This window comes from Elgaria multicarinata, chromosome 8 (genome assembly GCF_023053635.1).
Source record: "Elgaria multicarinata webbii isolate HBS135686 ecotype San Diego chromosome 8, rElgMul1.1.pri, whole genome shotgun sequence".
NCBI classification, from domain to species: Eukaryota; Metazoa; Chordata; class Lepidosauria; order Squamata; family Anguidae; genus Elgaria; species Elgaria multicarinata.
This window is the reverse complement of record NC_086178.1, coordinates 1074512-1096046: the sequence shown is the minus strand read 5'-3', so window position 1 is coordinate 1096046 and position 21535 is coordinate 1074512. Positions and strand designations below refer to the sequence as shown.

General features: G+C 51.7%; 1 protein-coding gene across 1 annotated transcript in view; it reads right to left on the bottom strand.

Moving 5' to 3' along the window:
- The window catches only part of LOC134402336 (probable cation-transporting ATPase 13A5), a 61839-nt gene that overhangs the window by 23614 nt on the left and 16690 nt on the right, over window positions 1–21535 (bottom strand). The window contains exons 6-14 of the mRNA XM_063131738.1: window positions 21198–21267; window positions 20339–20473; window positions 17291–17363; window positions 14291–14422; window positions 13529–13699; window positions 10988–11145; window positions 9444–9632; window positions 8732–8793; window positions 6266–6413 (exon numbers count right to left, since the gene is read on the bottom strand). Coding sequence (XP_062987808.1) covers window positions 6266–6413; window positions 8732–8793; window positions 9444–9632; window positions 10988–11145; window positions 13529–13699; window positions 14291–14422; window positions 17291–17363; window positions 20339–20473; window positions 21198–21267 — 1138 coding nt within the window. The remainder of the gene's footprint in view (window positions 1–6265; window positions 6414–8731; window positions 8794–9443; window positions 9633–10987; window positions 11146–13528; window positions 13700–14290; window positions 14423–17290; window positions 17364–20338; window positions 20474–21197; window positions 21268–21535) is intronic.

Genomic DNA, 21535 nt, shown 5'->3' with positions numbered 1-21535 from the left:
CCCTAAACGGCTGTGCTGTAGAACGGCTGATCACTGACATGATCAGAGGGGAGGTGGCGTCATCCTGAGTGGCGCTCAAGACCAGTGCAAAGTGTGGGTGTTGTTAAACGCCCAGGAAACAATGGCTGCAGTGCTACGAAATTAAACGTATGTGCAAGTGGAGCATTGCCAAGGAAATCCAACACCGTCACATTTCATTCCCAAAGAGGGAGCTGCTTCTGCAAAGGGTAAGTAGGGTCTCCTTACCCTGAAACTGCCAATAAAAACAAGAAACCCATGAATCTACTCTGAGCAGGACCCCGGCTGGATCCAAGTCAGGGCTGAGGACCACTAAAAACTGCTGTAAGAGTTATTAGAGCAGATAATAATCACTAGTAAATCACATGGTCCAAGCAGGAGAAGGGCCACGTGGGTCCGCGGTGGAGGAGATGTTCTGCCCAGGTTCGCAGGTTCACCCCCAGCAGCGGCCTCAGGGAGGGCTGGAAAACGGTCCCTGCGGCCAGTCAGCAAGGCCCCGACTCTGCATGGAGCAGCTTCCCCTGTTCCTAAGGACTCTGACAAAATCCCTCGTTCGCTATTTTATAGGGCCTGGTGGTGCCTCATCTTTCAGGCCTGTGGTGTTATTTCGCACCCTCCTCATCCTCATCAGCCCCTCTTTTCCTTAGGTCTCTCTCCTCGGCCTGCTGGAGGCTTCTGTCTTCCAGCCCAAGGCAGCCCCCCTGTCGGCAGCCCCCCTGCTGGCCCTGAGCTTCCTCTTCCCACTCCACACCAGAAACAACCACCTTCAGCCCCTCCTGCCCCATACAGGCCTCATATAAGATCTTGGAATCCCCTCCCCAAGTGATGCTCTTCCACTGAGCCATCGGGATATGGGGCTGGGCAAGAAGCAGAGCAAGTGATGTTTGGGGCTTCAACTTCTGAGGCGGCAGGGCTAGTTCTGGGATGTCAACAGAAGCCACCGTGAGCAGCAGAGAAGTTGGACTTCGACTGACCAGCTCAAGACAGCAGCTTGGGATATGAGGCGGTGGGGATAATTTGCATACTCCTGAGGAATTGTGGGAAGTGAGCAGAAGTCACCACAAGCTGCAGAGAAGTTGGACTTCGACTGACCAACAGCAGCCAGGGATATGAGTTAAGAAATCTTCTCCCCTGCCCTCCTGTATAGCATATGGATGGAAAGGAGTCTGTAGAGGTGGTGACCTGCAAAGGGTGTGCAATGTTCGTGTTCCTGCCTGAGATCGACATGGCACATACACCTGCAACAAGTACAAGCTGGTGGCACTTTTGGAAGAAAAAGTGAGAGGACTACAGCTACAAGTGTCCACCCTCCAAGGAATAAGAGAAGGCGAAGTGTTCTTAGACAGAACAGACTCTCTGCACCAGTGGAACCACTAGAGTAGTGGTTCCCAAACTTTTTCAGGTCACCGCCCCCTTGGTTCCACAAACTCATGCCCAGTGCCCCCTACCCTACCCTATAAAAATCATTATTCAGAATAGCGGTTTTCAACGACCCACTAAGGAAGATGATAACAATAAAATTCAAACTAGTAACAATTAATTGAATATTTATTCACAATCCAAAGCACCCGCCGCAGGCTTGCCGAGGGAGGGAAAAGAGAGTGAACGCCTGTTTTGCAGCCAGCGTGGCGGGGCACACCAAGCAGGGTATGTCTCTTCATTAGCATTTTGGTGCTTTTGAAACATTTCAATTCACTGTTAAAAGGACTCTTCTTAAACGGTATTAATACATGTGTGGATTCTTCCCCTATATGGCTTGGGACCAAACTACCTTCTCCCATAAAAATGTCCCTGGGCTTTAAGACCTTCTGGAGAGGCGCTTCTCGGAAAAGACCACTTCGAGTGTCCCCCCTGCCACCCCCTTGCCTCTTAACGCCCCCCTATGCAATCCCACTGCCCCCAAGGGGCAGTACCGCCCACTTTGGGAACCACTGCACTAGAGCTATGTAACCACTTTCAGCTACTGGAAGATAAGACTGGAGGACAGTCTGCAGAGGAAGAATTATGTCGTGAAGACCCATGGACTTGCCAGGTATGCTGTCTCCACAGATTAGAGATGTGACTGAAAGGTTGCCAAAACTCATAAAGCCCACAGACACATACCCCTTTCTTCTCATCCATGTGGGAACAAATGATATTGCCAAGCGGCGCTACGAAGAAATCATGTCAGACTTTGAAGCTCTGGGAAGGAAACTCAAGAACTTTGGGGCCCGGGTAGTTTTCTCATCCATCCTCCCAGTTCTTGGAAGAGGATTAGAAAGGGAAAGAAAAATACTCCGGGTGAACGACTGGCTACGAAGGTGGTGCCGACGTGAGAGTTTTGGATTCTGGGACCACGGGCTACGCTACTTGGAAGATGGACTGCAGGCAAGGGATGGGTTGCACATCACAACGGCTGGGAAGAATGTGTTTGGCCACAGCATGAAGAACTTGATCAGGAGAGCTTTAAACTGAATCCTAGTGGGGAGGGAGATGTAAACTTGGAGGCAACAATAGAGGAAGGCCCATGCACCATAACAAAGAGAACAGCTCTAATAGCACCCAAAAATAGTCATAGAATCATAGAATAGCAGAGTTGGAAGGGGCCTCTAAGGCCATTGTGTCCAACCCCCTGCTCAATGCAGGAATCCACCCTAAAGCATACCTTCACAATAATGTAGGAACGAAGCCAGACCATAAAGCACATGGTCTTCGATGTTTACATACTAATGCCCAGGGTATGGGAAATAAACAGAACGAACCTGAACTCTTAATACATGAAGGCAAATACGACTTGATAGGTATAACTGAAACTTGGTGGGATGACTCCCATGACTGGGATATAGCAATTGAAGAACATAACTTGTTCAAAAAGAACAGAAGAAATAGAAAGGGAGGTGGAGTTGCACTATATGTTAAAAATACCTATCCCTGCACAGAAAAACAGGCGGATGAGCCTGGTTGTCACAGGCCAGGGTCTCTTCTCGATCCTCCCAGAGTGCAGGACACGGAATAACGGGCTCAAGTTACAGGAAGCCAGATTCCGGCTGGACATCAGGAAAAACGTCCTGACTGTTAGAACAGTACGAAAATGGAACCAGTGACCTAGGGAGGTTGTGGGCTCTCCCACACTGGAGGCCTTCAAAAGGCAGCTGGACAACCATCTGTCAGGGATGCTTTAGGGTGTATTCCTGCACTGAGCAAGGAGTTGGACTCGATGGCCTTAGAGGCCCCTTCCAACTCTACTATTCTATGACTCTAACTCCCAGCATTCCTTGACCATTGCCCATGCTGGCAGGAGCTTCTGAGAGTTGAAGTCCAAAATGCCTGGAAAGTCCAAAATGCCTTCTACCCACTGTGACATGGGTTGTCATGGTAACGGAAGGAGGGGAATAGAAGGGGGTGGCATTTGGGAGTGGTTAGAAGACGGAGCAGGAAAGAGAGAGGAGAAAAAGAGAAGGTGGAAGAGAAAGGAAAGGAGGAAGGTTTCCAAGGGATTTGGGGAAGATAAGAAAGAGACGTCGATGTTGGACAGAATGTCTGTAAGGACCAGGGATGTGGGCAGCCTGCCACAGTGAACAGCATTTCAGGAGTGGCATCAAGAAGTTCACCCAGGCAACACGCAGGGCCCTGCCGGAACGGTTGAACAGCTATTTCATAGAATCATAGAATAGTAGAGTTGGAAGGGGCCCCTAAGGCCATTGAGTCCAACCCCTGCTCAATGCAGGAATCCACCCTAATGGTGGATAATGCACGGTGTTGATGGTTAAGTTGTTACTAATACATTCTTCAGTTTTGTAAAACGAAGGGCTTCAGTGTGTGACTAAGTCCTGGGGCCTCCCCCAGATTCCTTGAAGGCTCCCAGGGTCCCACCACCCTTGGGAGCTGCCAGCTGGAGTAAGTTGCAGGACATCACTGCGCACAGCCTCATGCTGTAAATGCCTAACGTGGTTGAAGTGTGTACTGGAGACTCGGGGATCATTGCTAGTTGTATAAGCATCGAACACATAAATGAAACAAATGCCAGCTCTTTCGTGCCCCACACCCTCAGAAATACCAGTGCAGTGGAATGAACTGGCACTTGAACTAGAAATGCCACATTGCAAACAAACAGAAATAGCCACGACCTTGAGTCACCCCAAAGGATTAGTTTTGCCAATTAGTAGAGGACCGGACCGGCATGAGCGCCATCAGCCGGGAGCCGCACCTCCCACTCAACATTTCAGGCTCCTTCCTGTTGGCACCTGCCACCCTGCTCAGAAGCCGCCTGGTCCCGCAGCAGCTCCTCTGTGCCAACTATGCGGCCGGGAGGACTCCGTGCTGGGGAGGGCATCGGCTCCCTCCGAGGGCGGAGGCTGGGCACGGGGGTGAGGCCAGGTTCAGGTGAAGCTGGTTCAGACCATGCAGCAGCCCATGAGCCACGCTTTATTCCAGGTGTGTTGGAGGAGGCTCTGAAGGACACGGAGTCCCTGGCTTGTGCCCGCAAACCACAACCTCGTCATCCCGGCACCTGCTACCTGAGCACATTGTTCGCCTCTCTGCCGCCACTCTTGGCCTGCTGAGATGCAGGCACAGCTCACGTTGTTCCCAAGGGCTGCTTGCCTCTGACTAGAGGCCAGGATGTGTAAATCCAATGACCTTGGCGTGGTGCTTGTGAGGTGCGATTTCGGGCAGCCACGTGAGCTGGGGCTGGGGGCCCTGCCTCCTGTTCCACAGCCACTTCTGGGGCAAAGAGATGTGGCGGAGCACTAAACCATCCCACCCCCAACAGCTGGAGATCTGGCTGAACAGCTGAGCCTTCCTTTGCGCAACGCTCAGCACCAAAGTGGCTGTGAACTGGAGCTCCTGGGGGAAGTTGGTGCAGACGGGGGGGGGGGGGGGGCTTCTCGAAATTCTCAAATGTCTTCAGTCATTTGAACCAAGTGTTTCCCTGGGGACTGTCTTTGCAGGGTGCCTGCATCGAGGGAACCCAGCACCAAGGCTGCCATTTGGTGTGGCTGGTGGAGCGGAGTCCCCCCACCCCACGAGCGCCTCCGTGGCTTCTGCTCTGTGGCCCGTGGCTAGGGACAAGCGTCACAGCCGCACACTGTAAAATGCCCATTGCAACACGGATGACAGCTCCCCTCTCCTCTGACCTTTCTCATGCAAGACAGGCTGTGTGCTCTTGGGCAGAAGGAGGGAAATGGTTGGGGGGCGGGGGGGGCGGAGTCATACACAGATGAAAACGTCCATGAAGGAAGAACCTTGAAATGGCAGAGCAAGTAGTTCCCACACTAGAGGCCTTCAAGAGGCAGCTGGACAACCCTCTGTCAGGGATGCTTTAGGGTGGATTCCTGCATTGAACAGGGGGTTGGATTGATGGCCTTGTAGGCCCCTTCCAACTCTACTATTCTATGATTCTATGATTCTATGCTCTTCATCTAGAGCTCAGTCTGTTCTCCTTCCAATGAGCTATTTGAACCCTCGGGCAACGCAAGAGAGAAATGCTTCTCCTAAACAGACTCAGCCTTTTAAATACCCCCAAATTGCAAGGGAACGGTGGTGGGAGGGGAGAAATCAAACCCTGTCTTGTCAGCACGGCTGTAACGGGCATTTTCAAGCATGTGGCTGCGGTAGACATCTTTATTCTGCATATGCAATTCTAGTGCAAGAAGCCAGGTTTGGTTTGGGTTTTGAATGAACCGTGTGTGACAACAGAAAATTATGTAATGTAGGGTGACCATATGAAAAGGAGGACAGGGCTCCTGTATCTTTAACAGTTGCATAGAAAAGGGAATTTCAGCAGGTGTCATTTGTATATATGGAGAACCTGGTGAAATTCCCTCCATCACAACAGTTAAAGCTGCAGGAGTTATCCTAGATTTAAAAGAGGGCAGGGCACCTGCAGTTTTACCTGTTGTGATGAAGAAGAAATTTCACCAGGTTCTCCATATATACAAATGACATCTGCTGAGATTTCCTTTTCAATACAACTGTTAAAGATACAAGAGCCCTGTCCTCCTTTTCATATGGTCACCCTATGTAATGAACAGAGAGCTTTTTGAACCTTTTTTTCAAAGCCATGAGGCCTAGGAACTTGGTTTATTTTTTAATGAAAAAATATGATTACCAAAGACGCTAAGTCCATTAGACAGTCAATTTCATGCTCACCGGTCCATGTTGGAAAAGCATGGGCCGGACACATAGCACGGCGTGAGGCTCCCTTCCTTCAAGGACATGGCCCTTTCCCCCCCGCCCCCCAAGTCCTGATCACGAGAGAGTTGCTCACCCAGTTGGTGCCTTCAAACATCTTCAGGTCCAGTGGATCCCCCTGAAGCTTCCCATCCAAAAGCAAGAGGGAGTGGCAGGTCGCCATGGCTCTGCAGAGCGGCCCCCAGGGCAGAGGAGAGCCAGAGAAGCTGTGAACGGCCTGGAAACTACAAAGAAGAGTATTAGCCTTGGGCCACCGGCCTCTGGCGAGACGTTAGACCCCCGGGCCGTGGCCAAGATCAACCCCTGTGCTGAACAAGCCGGCCATCTCTACATCCTTGCTCCTGACACCACCAAGGTTCCTCCAAAGCTCCCCAGCGACATGCCACAGGTGAGGCTTTCTGTGCTGGGGGGATGCTCTGTGCAGCTGCCCTCTCCCCCACCCCAAGGCCCTCCTGGCACCAAAGAGCCCTCCTGCAGGTAGAAGGCAGCTCAGATGGCTGGTCAGGGCGGCAACCGTGCGGGTGCCGCCAATGAAGCCATGCAGCTGGAGAACTGTGCCCCGGCATCCTTCACGGGACTGAAAGCAACCCCTGGTCTGTGTGGGGCAGCCAAAACGCCTTGGGCTTGGGCAGACCGATAGGCAGACCGGAGGAGAATGGCCCAGGCTCCCCCAGGCAGCTTTCAGGCCAGGCTTCCGATTGTGCCGTCACTCTGCCTCATCCCGGAATTCCATAAACACCGTCGTCTTGGAGGCATAAAGGCCCCATGTTTTCCCACAGCTTCTTCTGACTTCTTTCTTTCCACAATAAAATCCATTGAGGATAATTGCACGATGCCTTTTGATTGTTCGTGGCAGGAGCCCTCCGTCTGGAAACACCCCCAAACACGTTGTGGGGATGGAGAGAGGGTTGTTCTAAGACAGCCTTCCTCAACCTGGGGCGCTCCAGATGTATTGGACTGCATCTCCCAGAATGCCCCAGCCAGCTGGCTGGGGCATTCTGGGAGTTGTAGTCCAACACATCTGGAGCGCCCCAGGTTGAGGAAGGCTGTTCTAAGAGCTGCTGTTGCTGCTGCTGCTCAGGAAATCCAGAAGATCAGAAGCACCCAGGCCTCCTCTTGCCCCCCAACGGAACGCCCTACGCTAGGTGCCTTTTCCTCTCTCTCTCTCTCCTCCCACAGGAAGGAGACCCCCCCCCTGCCCCCCAACACAGCCTCTCCAGTGGGCCTTCTCTCTCTCCCCTCTGCTGAGCAGCGTTTCTGGTTAGAAGGAGGCATCTCCCAATGCCTAAATCCGCCTTCCACTAGTTTAAACCAGTTGCCTCTTCATTTGCCCTCACAGAACAGGGTGAACAAGGCTGCCGTGTTTGAATATTGCCAACCCAGCCCTACTTAAACTATTGGCTTAATAGGCAAAACACAGTTGGCTCCTTCAACCCTTGCTGATGGGAGTTGCCTTCTAAATTCTTTGCACCCTGGTCCAACGCTGAGTGTTTAGAACAAAACTCTTACAAATTTACCCCCTTGGGCTTCCTAGTGTTTTTCACCGTGTTGACCCAGGATCATGGCCCCTTTTGTACACAGCATTCACATGTCAGGGCAGCATCCACCCAGGCTGATGCTGCACCAGTTTCGGACAAGCAGGGACCGAGAGATGCCAGCACCAAGGGCTCCGTTGTGGACACCGGTGTGTTTCGCACGCTCAGCCTCACACTTAACTCAAGCTGAGCCCTTCCCCAGCTTCTCAGGGTCCTCCTTGAAATGTGGTGTTCCACAAAGGAGGCCAGACCAGGAGAAGAACATCAGAAGATCCCTGAGGCTGGATCAGACCCAGGGTCCATCTCGCCCAGCACTCTGTCCGCACAGGGGCCCACCAGCTGTCAACCAGGGACCCACAAAGCAGGACACGGTGCAACAGCACCCTCCCACCCATGTTCCCCAGCAACTGGTGCACACAGGCTTACTGCCTCGGATACTGGAGATAGCACACAACCATCAGGGCTAGTAGCCATGGATAGCCTTTTCCTCCTCCAGGAATTTATCCAACCCCTCCTTTTAAAGGCACCCAAATTGGAAGAGGGGGAGCAGCCTCCGCTGCCCCCACACCACAGGCGTTTCCTCCGAGAGCCCCCGATACAATGAGGGACGGCTGCGGAGGAGCACAGGCTGCTTGGCAGACAGATCGCCCCCAAAATCTCTCTTGGCAGAAAGGTCAACAGCAGCAGCAGCAAATCTACCCCACCCACCCGGCTGGCCGTTCTGTCCCCCGAGATCTGGGGTTGGAGCTAAGCAGAGACAACAAGTCTGTGCATGTCTCTGGCCTTCAAAACAGGGTTGGTTTTCATTTTTATGGTTTCCGGGAGGAACAAGGAGGTCGTTCTGAACATCTAAAGCTCTGTATGCATCAGATGTTTGCTCCTAATTTTCCATGGGGCTAATGACGATGGCCCAGAGGCATGCACAGACTTGCCAGGGCTCCCATTCTTTGTCCATCTGGAATCACATCCTCTAAGCACAGGTCAGCTTTGTGGTCAAGATGTCTTACCTCTTTTTTTGGCACGGGATGACGCCCCAGAGATCCAGGCCGTCCTCTGTCAGGGTGCCAGTCTAGGTTCAGAAACAGAGCCAGATTACAGCCCTGTCCACAGTCAGCAGCCCTGACCCTTCCTTCACTCTCATCAACGTTGGTCAGGCACAGATCTCTCGTCAGTGAATGGAACAGAGGGACGGGACGGCAGAGAGCGAGAGCGAGGGCGGGGGCTGAAAGGGGGGGCAGAGATCTGGGGGGGGAAGGGGAAGCTCGAGGGGTGTGGAAGCCAAATCTATGGCTGCTGAGCCTTTGTGAAATGCTGTCACCCTGAGGACTAGAAACGCCCTAGAAATTAAAGAGCATTTCTAGAGCTCTCTTTTGAGCGTTCAAAGCGCTTCACACACATTAACTTGGTACTGTTTACGAGAACCCCCTAGTATTATGACCCAGTGCTATTGTCCCTCGATGGCCAATGGGGTGGCGGGTCTGAGGCTCAGAGGGAGTGGCTTGCCTAGGGCTGATGGCCATCTTTGACCTGGGGCCTGCCCAGCTCCTGCTCTTAGCCAGGACACAACATCAGCTCAACCCCCCCACTCCCCTCCCCACTCCCCACTCCCCCTGCCAACAAACACACATTCTGGGAAGCCAAATATCTCCTCACTCACTCCCTGACCCCTCCCTCTGCCCCCCGGCTCCCGAATAGCGCCAGGCCTTCCCTGGGCCGCACCTTGTCAAAGCACACCAGGTTGATCTGCCCGCAGATGTTGATCCTCTGAGGGCTGATGCAGAAAATCTTCTTCTTCGTCAGCCTCCTCTGGGCATAAACGATGCCCGTGGTCAAGGCCGCCGGGATGGCGGGGGGCACGGCGATCGTCAGCAGCAGGAGCGACATCGCCACGGTGCTGGACGCGGGTTGCTGGGGGCGGCACAAACACACGCCAGGGGGCTCAGGGGCAGGGAGCGAGGCCGGAGCGTGGCCGTGTTCCAAGGCGGGCATGGCGCCTGCCCGCAGGCCGGGGCTGAGCGGGGATTTTGGGAGGACACGGAGCAGGGAGGGGGCTCTGGACCGGGGCTTCGGCTATTGGGCGGTATGAAAATGTAATAAATAAAAAAATAAAAAAAATAACAGAGGCCCAAAATAAGATAATGCTAAACAGCACACAACTGCTAGAATATCTAAATGATATTTTTTTAAAAAACTGGGGTAAACAAGCTTTTCATATAACATCATAATTATACAGCATCACGTATCAAGTGTACAAACATTGTTTACAGAGTAACTGAGCAAAAGTTGTTTACAGTAACTGAGCAATAACGGAGCAATACAGGCCTCCGGCTTCTTTTGACCTGTTTTGCAGACACTTCGTCAGAAGAATATCTCAACTTTAGGGTGGATTCCTGCCTTGAGCAGGGGGTTGGACTCGATGGCCTTGTTGGCCCCTTCCAACTCTGCTATCCTGTGATTCTGTGATTCTATGAATATCTCAACCACCATGCTTATGCCGTGGGAACAAGGGAGGACTTGTGACATTCGTTTCTCGGTTCCAAAGAGACTTTTTTTTGTTCTCCAAAAAAGGATTAACTTCGATCCCCGCCCGGAAAACGCAAAGCTTCACATGCGGTGAGTCCTCGAGAACAACGTTTGCACACTTGATACGTGATGCTGTGTATAATTATGGTGTTATATAAAAGGTTTGTTTACCCCCGTTTTTCTGATATCATTTAGATATTCTAGCAGTTGTGTGCTGTTTAGCATTATCTTATTTTGCTATTCCCAACTGCTGCCTTCTGTGTTGTGATTTCATTATGGAGGGCCCAACAGAGGCAGTCATCAACCATGGGGGAAACTTTCCTCGGCTTTGCCGGCAGCGAGCTGCTGTCCTCCACGAGAAGGTGGCCCTGCTGCCCTGCTGCCGGAGGAGGCCATCAGCCTGCCAGTCCCAGCCCCATCAGCCGACGCTGCCAGGCCCCGGCCTACAGGAGCCCTGCCACAAATGGTTTCTGCAGAGCAAACCGTTCCAGAGGGATCGAGGCAGCGAGCCAAGCCACGCAGGGCAAGTCAACGTCTCTCTCCCCACCCCACCCCTCACATGCCCCACACGCTCGCTAGCCGGTCTAACTTGGAGGGAAATTCCATCCCGACCCCAGATGTGGCACCCAGCCCCATCGGGCAGAAAGCACCGCACCTCTTCCTGGCATGAGGTGCCCTCTCCTCCCCTTGCCAGGCAGCCCTCGGGGGCACGGCCAGAGCGCCCCGCCTGCACGACTCACCTTGCGGCTCACGTACACGCAGGCCGCGTACACCAGCCCCAGGATCCCAATCAAGGCCAGGCACACGATGAACTTGAAGGCCTCCCGGTAGAGTCGGAAGTTCAGCGGCTTCGGGTAGAGGATGGATCTCACCAGGTCTCCCTTGGCGGTGTTGAAGCCTACAGCAACACAGGCAGTGGCCAATGCAGCCTTTGAGGGAAGGGTTGACACAGCGTGTGCACAGGCAGGAGACGGGTGGGGTGGGGGAGAGAAACCCACGGCTGGCAACGGGTGGGGGGGCAGAGAAGGACCTCTTCCTCCCCTGGGATTTCCCAGGCCAGGGCAGGAAAGGGTCTGCCAACTCAGATACAGCGTCCAGTTCTTGACACCACAATTTAAGAAAGATTCTGATGAATTGGAACGAGTTCAGAGAAGGGCAACGAAGGCAAACAGGGGGTCAGAAACTCAGTCCTAGGAGGAAAGATGGAAGGAACCGGGGTGACATGTAGCCCGGAGAAGAGACGACTGAGCACTCTTCAAAGGGTTGCCCCACAGAAGAGGGCTGCAACCTGTTCTCTATCGTCCAGGACGGTAGGAAACAAAATAACGGGCTCCAGTTACAGGAGGCAGATTTCGGATGATCATCAGGGAAAAGTTCCACATGGCCAGTGCAGACAGACCATGATCTTGACTGCCTAGGGAGGGGCTGGGCTCCCCATGGCTGGACTGGGAGAGGTGCTTTGGACTAGGTTCCTGCACTGAGCGGGGGGTGGACTTGATGGCCTCAATGGGCCCTTCCAGCTCTAGGATTCCTCCTGGGCACCAATTGGAACCATTTGTTCTAAATGTTCCTCCCTACCTAGGGAGGTTGTGGGCTCTCCCACACTAAAGGCATTCAAGAGGCAGCTGGACAACCCTCTGTCAGGGATGCTTTGGGGTGGGTTCCTGCACTGAGCAGGGGGCTGGTCTCGATGGCCTTGTAGGCCCCTTCCAACTCTGCTATTCTGGACATCAGGAAAAACTTCCTGACTGTTAGAGCAGTACGACAATGGAATCAGTGACCTAGGGAAGTTGTGGGCTCTCCCACACTAGAGGCCTTCAAGAGGCAGCTGGACAACCATCTGTCAGGGATGCTTTTGGGTGGATTCCTGCATTGAGCAGGGGGTTGGACTGGATGGCCTTGTGGGCCCCTTCCAACTCTGCTGTTCTATGATTCTGTGATCCCTGCACAGAGCTAATCAGGTATTTAAAATTCTTAGGTGTCTAAACCAAGCCATTGATGACCAAAACTCTGGGAGGCCGTCACACTTTTCATGATATCTTCTTGTGGCAGTGAGTTCCACAGTAAAATTGGGCTCCATGAAAAGGCTCTTCTCCACAGTTTGAAACAACCCCGCAGCTTTTCTCTAGGGTGAGTTGTATTTGGAAGTGAAATTTTCAATTTTGGCACAAAACTAGTCAAGCTTAATTTGGTTTTTGTATGCAGCCTTCATGTGCAACACCGATTGTGTGAATTGCAGAGAACTGAATCACAGAGTTGAAACAGCTCTCAAAGGTCAGCTGGTCAAGCCCCTGCCAATTCGGGGTGGGGGTGGGGTGTTCTGTTTAAGCTTGTATTGTTTGCGGACCTCACAATTCCCCGGCTTTGAGGCCTTTGCCGTATCTCCAAACAGGGCAACCCCCAGAACAGCTCTGTGCCTCCTGGCTTGGCCGCTTTACTCTCTTGCCTGGATCCAATCTGGGATTTGGTGCATGGGGTCACCTGAGACCGGGGGTGGCTGTTGCTGCTGCAACGCTGACCGGGGTCCCCGCTGACTGGCCTCAGGTGGGTAAAGTCTCCCTTTCCTTTTGCGCAAAGTCTCGTTCCAATCCCAGTGCAGAGAGACCCAAAGGACAAATGCACTCTTGACTCCTCATAGCAAGCTCTCGCCAATGTTTCATTCCCCATAATAAATCTCTGATATTCATTGCAGAAGACTTCAGTTGTCCATAAGCAGCTGTACGTAAACAAAGCAGTGAGGTCGGCCACATTTGGAAAAGAACATTTTAATGTACACAAAAATGCTTTTGAAGAGGCGGGAGTGATTGGAGAGGGAGGCCCAGGAGGGGCCCACAGCTGGCCCACAGCTGCCTAACTAGCCCACAGGTGTCCAGAAGATGGGGCGGAGCTGTGGGGGCAGCTGGGGGCTCCTGCGAACGTCTGAGGGCTGAAATAGTTTGGCCCAGATTCGCTCTAGATTTTTGTAAGCAGTTTCAAATCGGGAAGATGCGGTTGATTTTTTTTTCATCACAAATTTGATCCAGCTTCTCACTTTCTCTGAATTTCATCCTACCAACAGACCCTGAAGAGGAATACCCTGCATTTCTGCCATTTGGTAGGCAGCTATTTTGCAGGTTCTACTCCATCCTTCAACCTGGAAGCTTCAATCTCTCTCTCTCTCTCTCTCTCTCTCTCTCTCTCTCTCTCTCTCTCACACACACACACACACACACACACACACACACTCAGTAGGCCATATCCCTGCTGTAAGGAGGAACAACTTACCAAACCGTTTGACTCACCGGTTTGCAGCACCACCGCTCTGGCTGGCCCGGGGCCCGCCCGCCTGGTCTGGATGACCTCTGTGCCACAAAAGAGGACATGCCGCCGGTAATCCTCGACGCTGTGTTTTTTCCAGGGCATGGTGTTGTCTATGTCGGACAAGGACGTCTTCGTCACTGGAACACTTTCGCCTACAAAAGCACCCGAAAGCCCACCTGGCTCAGTCTTCAGGGGCGGCAGCAGCAGCAGCAGCAGCACAGAGCCATCAACGTGCACGTGGCGCTTTGCAAAGGGCAAGAGGAGAGGTCCCTTCCCCAAGGAACTTACAATCTAAAATTTGGTGCAGCGGAAGGAAGGGAGGGAGGGGGAGGGAGGGAGCCAGGGCTGGGCAGGAGAAGAGCAGTCTATTGCAATTGCACACATTTGGGCTTTGTTACCGTAGGGGATCGAGATCAAAGGGGCTTAAATGCCAAACTGTATCATACTCCCCCCGCCCCACAACTGATTGGCTGGCCTATGCAATGCTGCGTTTGGGGCAACCAACTTGCACGAAGCGCCTTTGAGTACGTTCCTTACAATTATGGAAACCTTCACACACACACACACACACCACATTCGCCTCCCACCATCATCTGCAAGGCATTTCTGCGCGTGGCTTTTTTGTCCTCATTTTTTCTCTGCGCAGGAAACAGCCCCGGGCAGGAGCGGCCACAGAACTAGTGTGGCTCTGGGAGGAGGTGCAAGGTAAGGGCCACGCAGGAGGGCCGGCAGGGGCTGCGTACCTGTGAGCATGCCCTCGTTGACCACGCAGCTCCCCTCGATGAGGATGGCGTCACAGGGCAGAGAGAACTTGTGGCTCTCTAGGAGAAGGACATCTCCTGGCACCAAGTGACAGGATTCCAACTTAGAGCCACCTGCAGAAACACGAAAAACAGAGTGGGCTGGGGGCTGGCTTGGGGATGAATTGTTGGGGGTTCTTTTGGCTACTTATACTTATGGCTCATCCAAAGAGGGGGCATCTCCCTTGTGGCAGGAAATACCATAGTTTAACTCCGCACTGTGGGAAGAGGTCCTTCCTTTTATTTCTCCTGAATCTCCCACCAATCATCTTCATGGGATAATGACCCCATTGGGTTCTAGTCTTTTGGGAGAGGGAGAAAAATGTCCCCCAATCCACATTCTCCACATCAGGCATCATTTTGTCCGCCTCTATCCTGTCTCCCCTCACTCAGCCCTTTTCCCAAGCTGAGCAATCCCAGCCGTTGTAGCCGTCCCTCGTGGCTGCTCCGTCCCCTTTGGTCGTCAGAGGCCAGATCTACACCAAGCGGAATGTAACACTTTGGAAGCGGTTTGAAAACGGTCGATGGAGCTCTGTGTCCTGGGCCCCAGCAGTCCTCAGTGCTCTTCAATACCGTCCTAAAGCAGGAGTGTAGATCCTGCCAGACTCTCCATCGTTACTGGAATCACTGACAACCATCTGTCAGGGAGGCTTGAAGGTGGATTCCTGCATTGAGCAGGGGGTTGGACTCGATGGTCTTAGAGGCCCCTTCCAACTCTACTATTTTATTTATTTATTTATTTATTTATTGCTTTTTTATACTGCCCAATAGCCGAAGCTCTCTGGGCACTTCACAAAAATTTAAAAATTTTGATCCTATGATTCTATGACTTATAGAGGCTGGTTGGCAAAGCAAACCACAATCCAGGTCTACAAGTGTGATGTAGTAGTGATGGGGGACTTCAATTACCCTGATATCTGTTGGGAGACCATTACTGCCAAAAGCGGCCCTTCCAAGAAATTCCTGACATGTATGGGTGATAACTTTCTCCTACAGAAAGTGGTGGAAGGAACTAGAGGGTCAGCAATCCTTGACTTGTTATTGACCAATAGGGATGACTTAGTGGATAAAGTGGCAGTTACGGGAACTCTGGGGGAAAGTGACCACGTCATACTTGAATTCTTGATTATGAAGGAGACAAAAGTCGAGCGTAACCATACACGTACTCTGGATTTTAGGAAAGCTGATTTTAATAAACTCAGAACTATAATAAGTAAGGTCCCGTGGCAAGGGAGCCTAAAAAGAAAAGGAGTGCAGGATGGGTGGGAGTATTTAAAAAATGAAATTTTAAAGGCACAGTTACAAACAATTCCAACGAGGAGAAAAGATAGAAGACAACAGAGGAAACCAATGTGGCCCCACAAAAAGCTTAGAGATGACCTGAAAACAAAAAGGGATACATATAGGAAGTGGAAGGAAGGCCAGGCTACAAAAGAAGAGTACAGACAAGTGGCGCAGAAGTGCCGAAATGGCGTCAGGAAGGCTAAAGCTGTGAACGAGCTGAGATTAGTGAGGGATGCTAAAAGCAATAAAAAGGCTTTCTTCAGATACGTGAGTAGTAAAAGACAGAGGAAAGAAATGGTGGTTCAACTGCTCAATGAGGATGGCAAATTGATAACAGACGACAAAGAAAAGGCTGAAGTGCTCAATTCCTACTTTGCCTCGGTCTTCTCCCAAAAGCGGGTCTATGATCCCTGGCAGATGGTTGTCCAGCTGCCTCTTCAATGCCTGTAGTGTGGGAGAGCCCACAACCTCCCTAGGTAACTGGTTCCATTGTCGTACTGCTCTAACAGTCAGGAAGTTTTTCCTGATGTCCAGCTGTAATCTGGGTTCCTTTAACTTGAACCCGTTATTCCGTGTCCTGCACTCTGGGAGGATCGAGAAGAGATCCTGGCCCTCCTCTGTGTGACAACCTTTTAAGTATTTGAAGAATGCTCTCATGTCTCCCCTCCATCTTCTCTTCTCCAGGCTAAACATGCCCAGTTATTTCAGTCTAAACATGCCCAGTTCTTTCAGTCTCTCTTCATAGGTCTTGGCAAGGTCCGGTAGTTACTTCTTTCCAGGAGAAGGTTATTATATGGATAAAGTTTGTACTGGAGTAGTCTTTAATATTTGCTGGTGTGCATGCTTTTTTAAATTATCTACCTGCTTCCTGAAAATAATGAATGGTCTGTGTAAATGGATTCCCCATGTCCTTTTGATGGGCAAAAGACTGATATTACAGTATTGGAAGAATAACTGCTCACTTCCTATAATGCAATGGACTGAGGACCTTACAATGCTTTCAATATTTGAACAGGTGGAATATAGATGCTGCCTTCAAATGGACACTTATTTGTATATCTGGTCCACTTTTGTGAAAGCCTAATTGCTATAAAGTGATATTTTCATATATGTGTACTGCATATGTATTCACTGATATGGATCTATACAAATCTCTGTGTGTGTGTGTGTGTATTCTTTTTCTTTTTTTCTTCCTTTTGTTTTAATATTCAAGAAATAGTAACACATAGAATCATAGAATAGCAGAGTTGGAAGGGGCCTACAAGGCCATCGAGTCCAACCCCCTGCTCAATGCAGGAATCCACCCTAAAGCATCCCTGACAGATGGTTGTCCAGCTGCCTCTTGAAGGCCTCTAGTGTGGGACACCCCCCCCCATCCTCCTGCAAGAATCCACCTGCATGCTTTGCTTTTGTGGTTTCTTATTGGTGGCGAGCAGGGTCAGAAAGGTGATGGTGGGACGTTCCCTGTGGTGTATCTGGCCCAGCCACAGAGAGATTTTTAGGCCAGGACCAGCCCCTGGAATCACAGCTGTGCAGTTAGAGGGGGCAGGATGGGTTTCAGAAGGGATGGGGGAGAGGAGGACCTGGCACCGTGGAGTGGGGGGCGTGGGGGATGGGGGGTAGGGGCGTGCAGCTTCTTCTTAGGGTCACAATACACACCTTTATGCTTAGTCCAGACGGTGACTTGGACCCGGTTGTGCTCCTCCACCAGGTTGTGTAGCTTGACGGATTGCTGTGGGAAGGAGAAAGTGAAATGCTGAAATTCCTACGCGAGGGCTGGACCGTTCCTCCTGGTGATTTTTCCCAAGCCGAAGGACAAGGGGTAGGCCGGGGTCGGGGTGAGGACGGACGAAATCCGTGGGTTATCTGGAACATCTCACAAAGAGTTCAACATTTATTTCTTATGGCATTTGTTGTTGTTGTTTATGCGTTCAGTCACTTCCGACTCTTCGTGACTCCATGGACCAGCCCACGCCAGAGCTTTCTGTCGGCCGTCGCCACCCCCAGCTCCCCCAAGGTTGAGTTCGTCACCTCCAGAATATCATCCATCCATCTTGCCCTTGGCCGGCCCCTCTTTTTTCCTCCTTAAGGAACCCAAGGAGACATACATAATCCTCCTCCTCCTCTCTGTTTTATCCTCACAACAACAACCACCCTGTGAGATGGGTTGGGCTGAGAGTCTGTGACTCGCCCAAAGCCACCCAGTCACATGCACACACAGAAGTGCACGTGCGCACTGACACACAGCTAATCCCCATAACACAGGGAAGTCAGATTTAATATCAACAAATGGCACTCAAAGTGCCAGATTAAAAACAAAAGCCTAATTAAATCACGTCAAAAGAAATGCATTAAAAGCATTACAATAACAGTTAAATCCCCTTTCATCAATATATGTATTCTATGAATACAGACGATTCTATGAATTCTATGGATATCAGCTTATAGGCTAAAAGCCTGCCTGAATAAACTGGTATTTGCCAAAGAGCAGAAGGACAAGAGAGAAGGGAGCCCCAGCTAAGCCTTCCTGGGCAGGGAGGTCCAGAGGCCGTGGCATTCAAAATGTCCGGCCCACACGCTCAGTAGTCCAACTGGTCCGGCCAGCTGCAATGACAGCTCTGGTGGCCCAAAGCTCTGGCACGCTTGCCAACTGCTTTGACAGCTGAACAGAGGCTTAAGCCTCCCCCCACCTCCACCCCCACCCCTCACTAATGGTGCATTGTCTTCATGCACTTAGTGCGCTGGAAAGGAATGTTGTCTGATGGCACCTTTTAAAACCCCTTAAAGGAGAATTCCTGCCTTGAGCAGGGGGTTGGACTTGATGGCCTTAGAGGCCCCTTCTGACTCTACTATGATTCTATGAGAAAGAGACCTGGTTGAACAACAGGCCACCAGGGATTCCACCGCTGGAGAGACGCAGCATGGGCTGCAAGGGACCCTCCAGGCAGCATCACCACTGGGCCCCCCCGGGGGGGTGCGTCACAGTGGTGCGTGCCCAGCTTTGCCACTGCAGCTCCTCAACTCCCCCGGTCCACTTGTCTGCAGGGGCAGCAACACCAAAGAATCTGCCCATGCAGCCCTGATGCTTCCTTTGTTGTTGTTTTTGGTCGTAGTAGTAGTAGTAGCAGTAGCAGTAGTAGTACTAGTAGTATTGCAGGTGCCCTGCCCTCTTTTAAATCTGCTCACTCTAGTATAGCTCCTGCTGCTTTAACTGTGGTGATGAAGAGGGAATTTCACCAGGTTCCCCATATATACAAATGACACCTGCTGAAATTCCCTTTTCTATGCAACTGTTAAAGATACAGGAGCCCGGTCCTCCTTTCCATAGGGTCACCCTAGCACAGAGTGTAGCACATGACTCTAAAGATCCAGATCACATGGCCTTGTTCAAGTGTCCCCAAAGCTTCTCTCTCTCTCTCTCTCTCTCTCTCTCAAAGAGATGTGGCACAGAAAATGTGTTCAACTGCCCTCTTAAATAAGAATAATAAGAAAATGTTTCAGGGCCGTTTAACAAGTACACGTGAAAAAGCCCTCAAGGCAAATACTCAAAAGTAAAACAAATAAAACGAACTGCGCACACCGCCCCGCCTAGCCAAGCAAAAAAAGCAGGAGTAAAACGGCCTTCGGTGCCCCTTCTGGAAAGCCAAGGAAGGGGGGAGCATTTACAACTCAGCCCTCTTGATCCAAAGGGGAGATATCTGCACACGCAGCAACAAGGCAAGGATTCATTTGCACCAGGGTCCATCCCCGAAACTTGCTTCCAACAAAGGGACCAGCTCTAGAACATCAGCAGTGGTAGAATCACAGAATCATAGAATAGCAGAGTTGGAAGGGGCCTACAAGGCCATCGAGTCCAACCCCCTGCTCAAGGCAGGAATCCACCCTGGTAATAATGAAGAGAGTGGGATTGGGGGCAGCCGTGCTCTCCATCACACCGGGGGTTAACACGCTCCCTACCTTCGCTTCTCCCGCCCGTGTTTTCGTTCCTCAGTTGCGTCCGCTTTCAAAAGAGGAAGAACACCACGAGCACCATGGAGTCCGCCTGTTCTAACGGCGCTGCTTCTCCTGCACACAGCAGCAGATGGCAGCAATTCCGAGTTTAAAAATACATGGCACTTAACCAGGATTTTTTTTTTTTGCCACAAAAGGAAGGCCAGAAGGGGCGGGAGGCGCGCAGGAGGCGGACGACGTCCTAGGAGGGACCTGAGCAAACTCCGTGGGTGCCCAGGAACGAGCGTGCAATAAAACGCTCGTTGGACGGAGCTCAAAGTCAGGCTGAACCACCCAGCCTCACATATCTGTCTGTTTAGAATTTGACCTCTAAATCAGCGGTCCCCAACCTTTTTGGCACCAGGGACCGGTTTCATGGAAGACAATTCTTCCACAGACTGGGGGCGGGGTTGAGGGGATGATTTTGGGAAGCCTCCCCCACCCCGCCCGCCCACATGCCCCAGTGTCCTGGCTTCGCTTCAGCTGGGCAGGCAAGGTGGCGCCCTGCGCCCAGGTACGCTGGGGTGGGGGTGGGGGTATGAAAGCAGCTCACCTACGCGGCCTGGTTCCTAACAGGCTGCGGACCAGTACCAGTCCGCGGCCCGGGGGTTGGGGACCCCTGCTCTAAATAAAAGAGGGGTTCAGGGCAAGTCGAAGCTCTTCCCAAGGCAAATGGGACGGACGCCGCAAACGCAGCAGCAGCAGCAGCAGGCTTACCTGTCGTAGGTCGTACACGGTGAGGGCAATGGAGATGATGGACAGAATTATGATGGCAATAGAGTACTCCAGGTACCCCTGGGTCAGCCAGAGAATCAGGGTGAAGGCTTGGAACACATAAAAAGGGTTCAGAATCTAGAGAGAGAGAATGAGAGAGAGAGAGAGAGAGAGCGTGAACAGATCCATCCCAAAAGGCTTGGGCTGGCCAATAAATTAGAAGTGTAAAACTCCCATTAAAACAGAACAAAGTTCAACCTGATTATTATAATACCCCCAGGAGCTCCTTCCTCTCCATCAGCCGGCTTCCCCTAATCCTCCAAAGCCAACCTTAGGGGGAAATCTAAACGCAGGGAAAGACCCAGGGTGGGTGCATGGCACCGCGTCGATTATACGATGCAGCAGACACTGCACACCCACCCCGGGGCTTTCCGGCAAAGCCGCGGAACAAAAAACTCAGGGACTTCTTACCCTGACTTTTTTCTCCAGAGCAAGGTGAGTATGACACATCTGCCATCTAGCCTCGCTCCAGAGTCGCGGTGGAGGCATGGCCAGATGGATGCCAACCCCAGACTGGTCGCCGTCTGCCCGGGCAGAGGGCAGAGGGTGGGCTGGCGAACCTAATGGCCGCCGGAAAGCCCTTGCTGCCACCCTGCACCAGCAATCCTGCGTGATTTGGCAGCGAAGGGGTGCAAGCTCAGCACCATGAAGACAAGCCTCCTACACAGGGAGGCCTCACAGCAGCCCCTCCAAACAGGAATCGGGCCTGGAGCATCTGCAAATTATTAGAGAAAACCCTTTGAAACCCTTGCATAAAACACTTTTTAAAAATAAGCATATGGCTGGAACGGTATCCAGTTACCTCTTTAAAAAGCAGTTTCCAGATTGGGCGAATTTCAATTTCAATGGTATTGGGTCCACACACCAACCTCCTGAGACAGAGAGAGACAGGGGGGTGGGGGACACACCTGTGATCTCTGCACAACAAGCAGCCCAAACCAACCAGGGAGGAACAGGAGGTACCGGTTTCTTCCTCACAATACGACATCACAAAGCCAGTTCAGAAAAAGGGCAATCCTCCCTGTCTTCACTCTGAATGGATAAGGACTTTTGTCCTATTCATGACCCACGCTTGAAAAAGGTCACATTCTTCATGGGTAACCCATCCCAATCTTAGCCATAATCAAGGTTGGGGAAGTT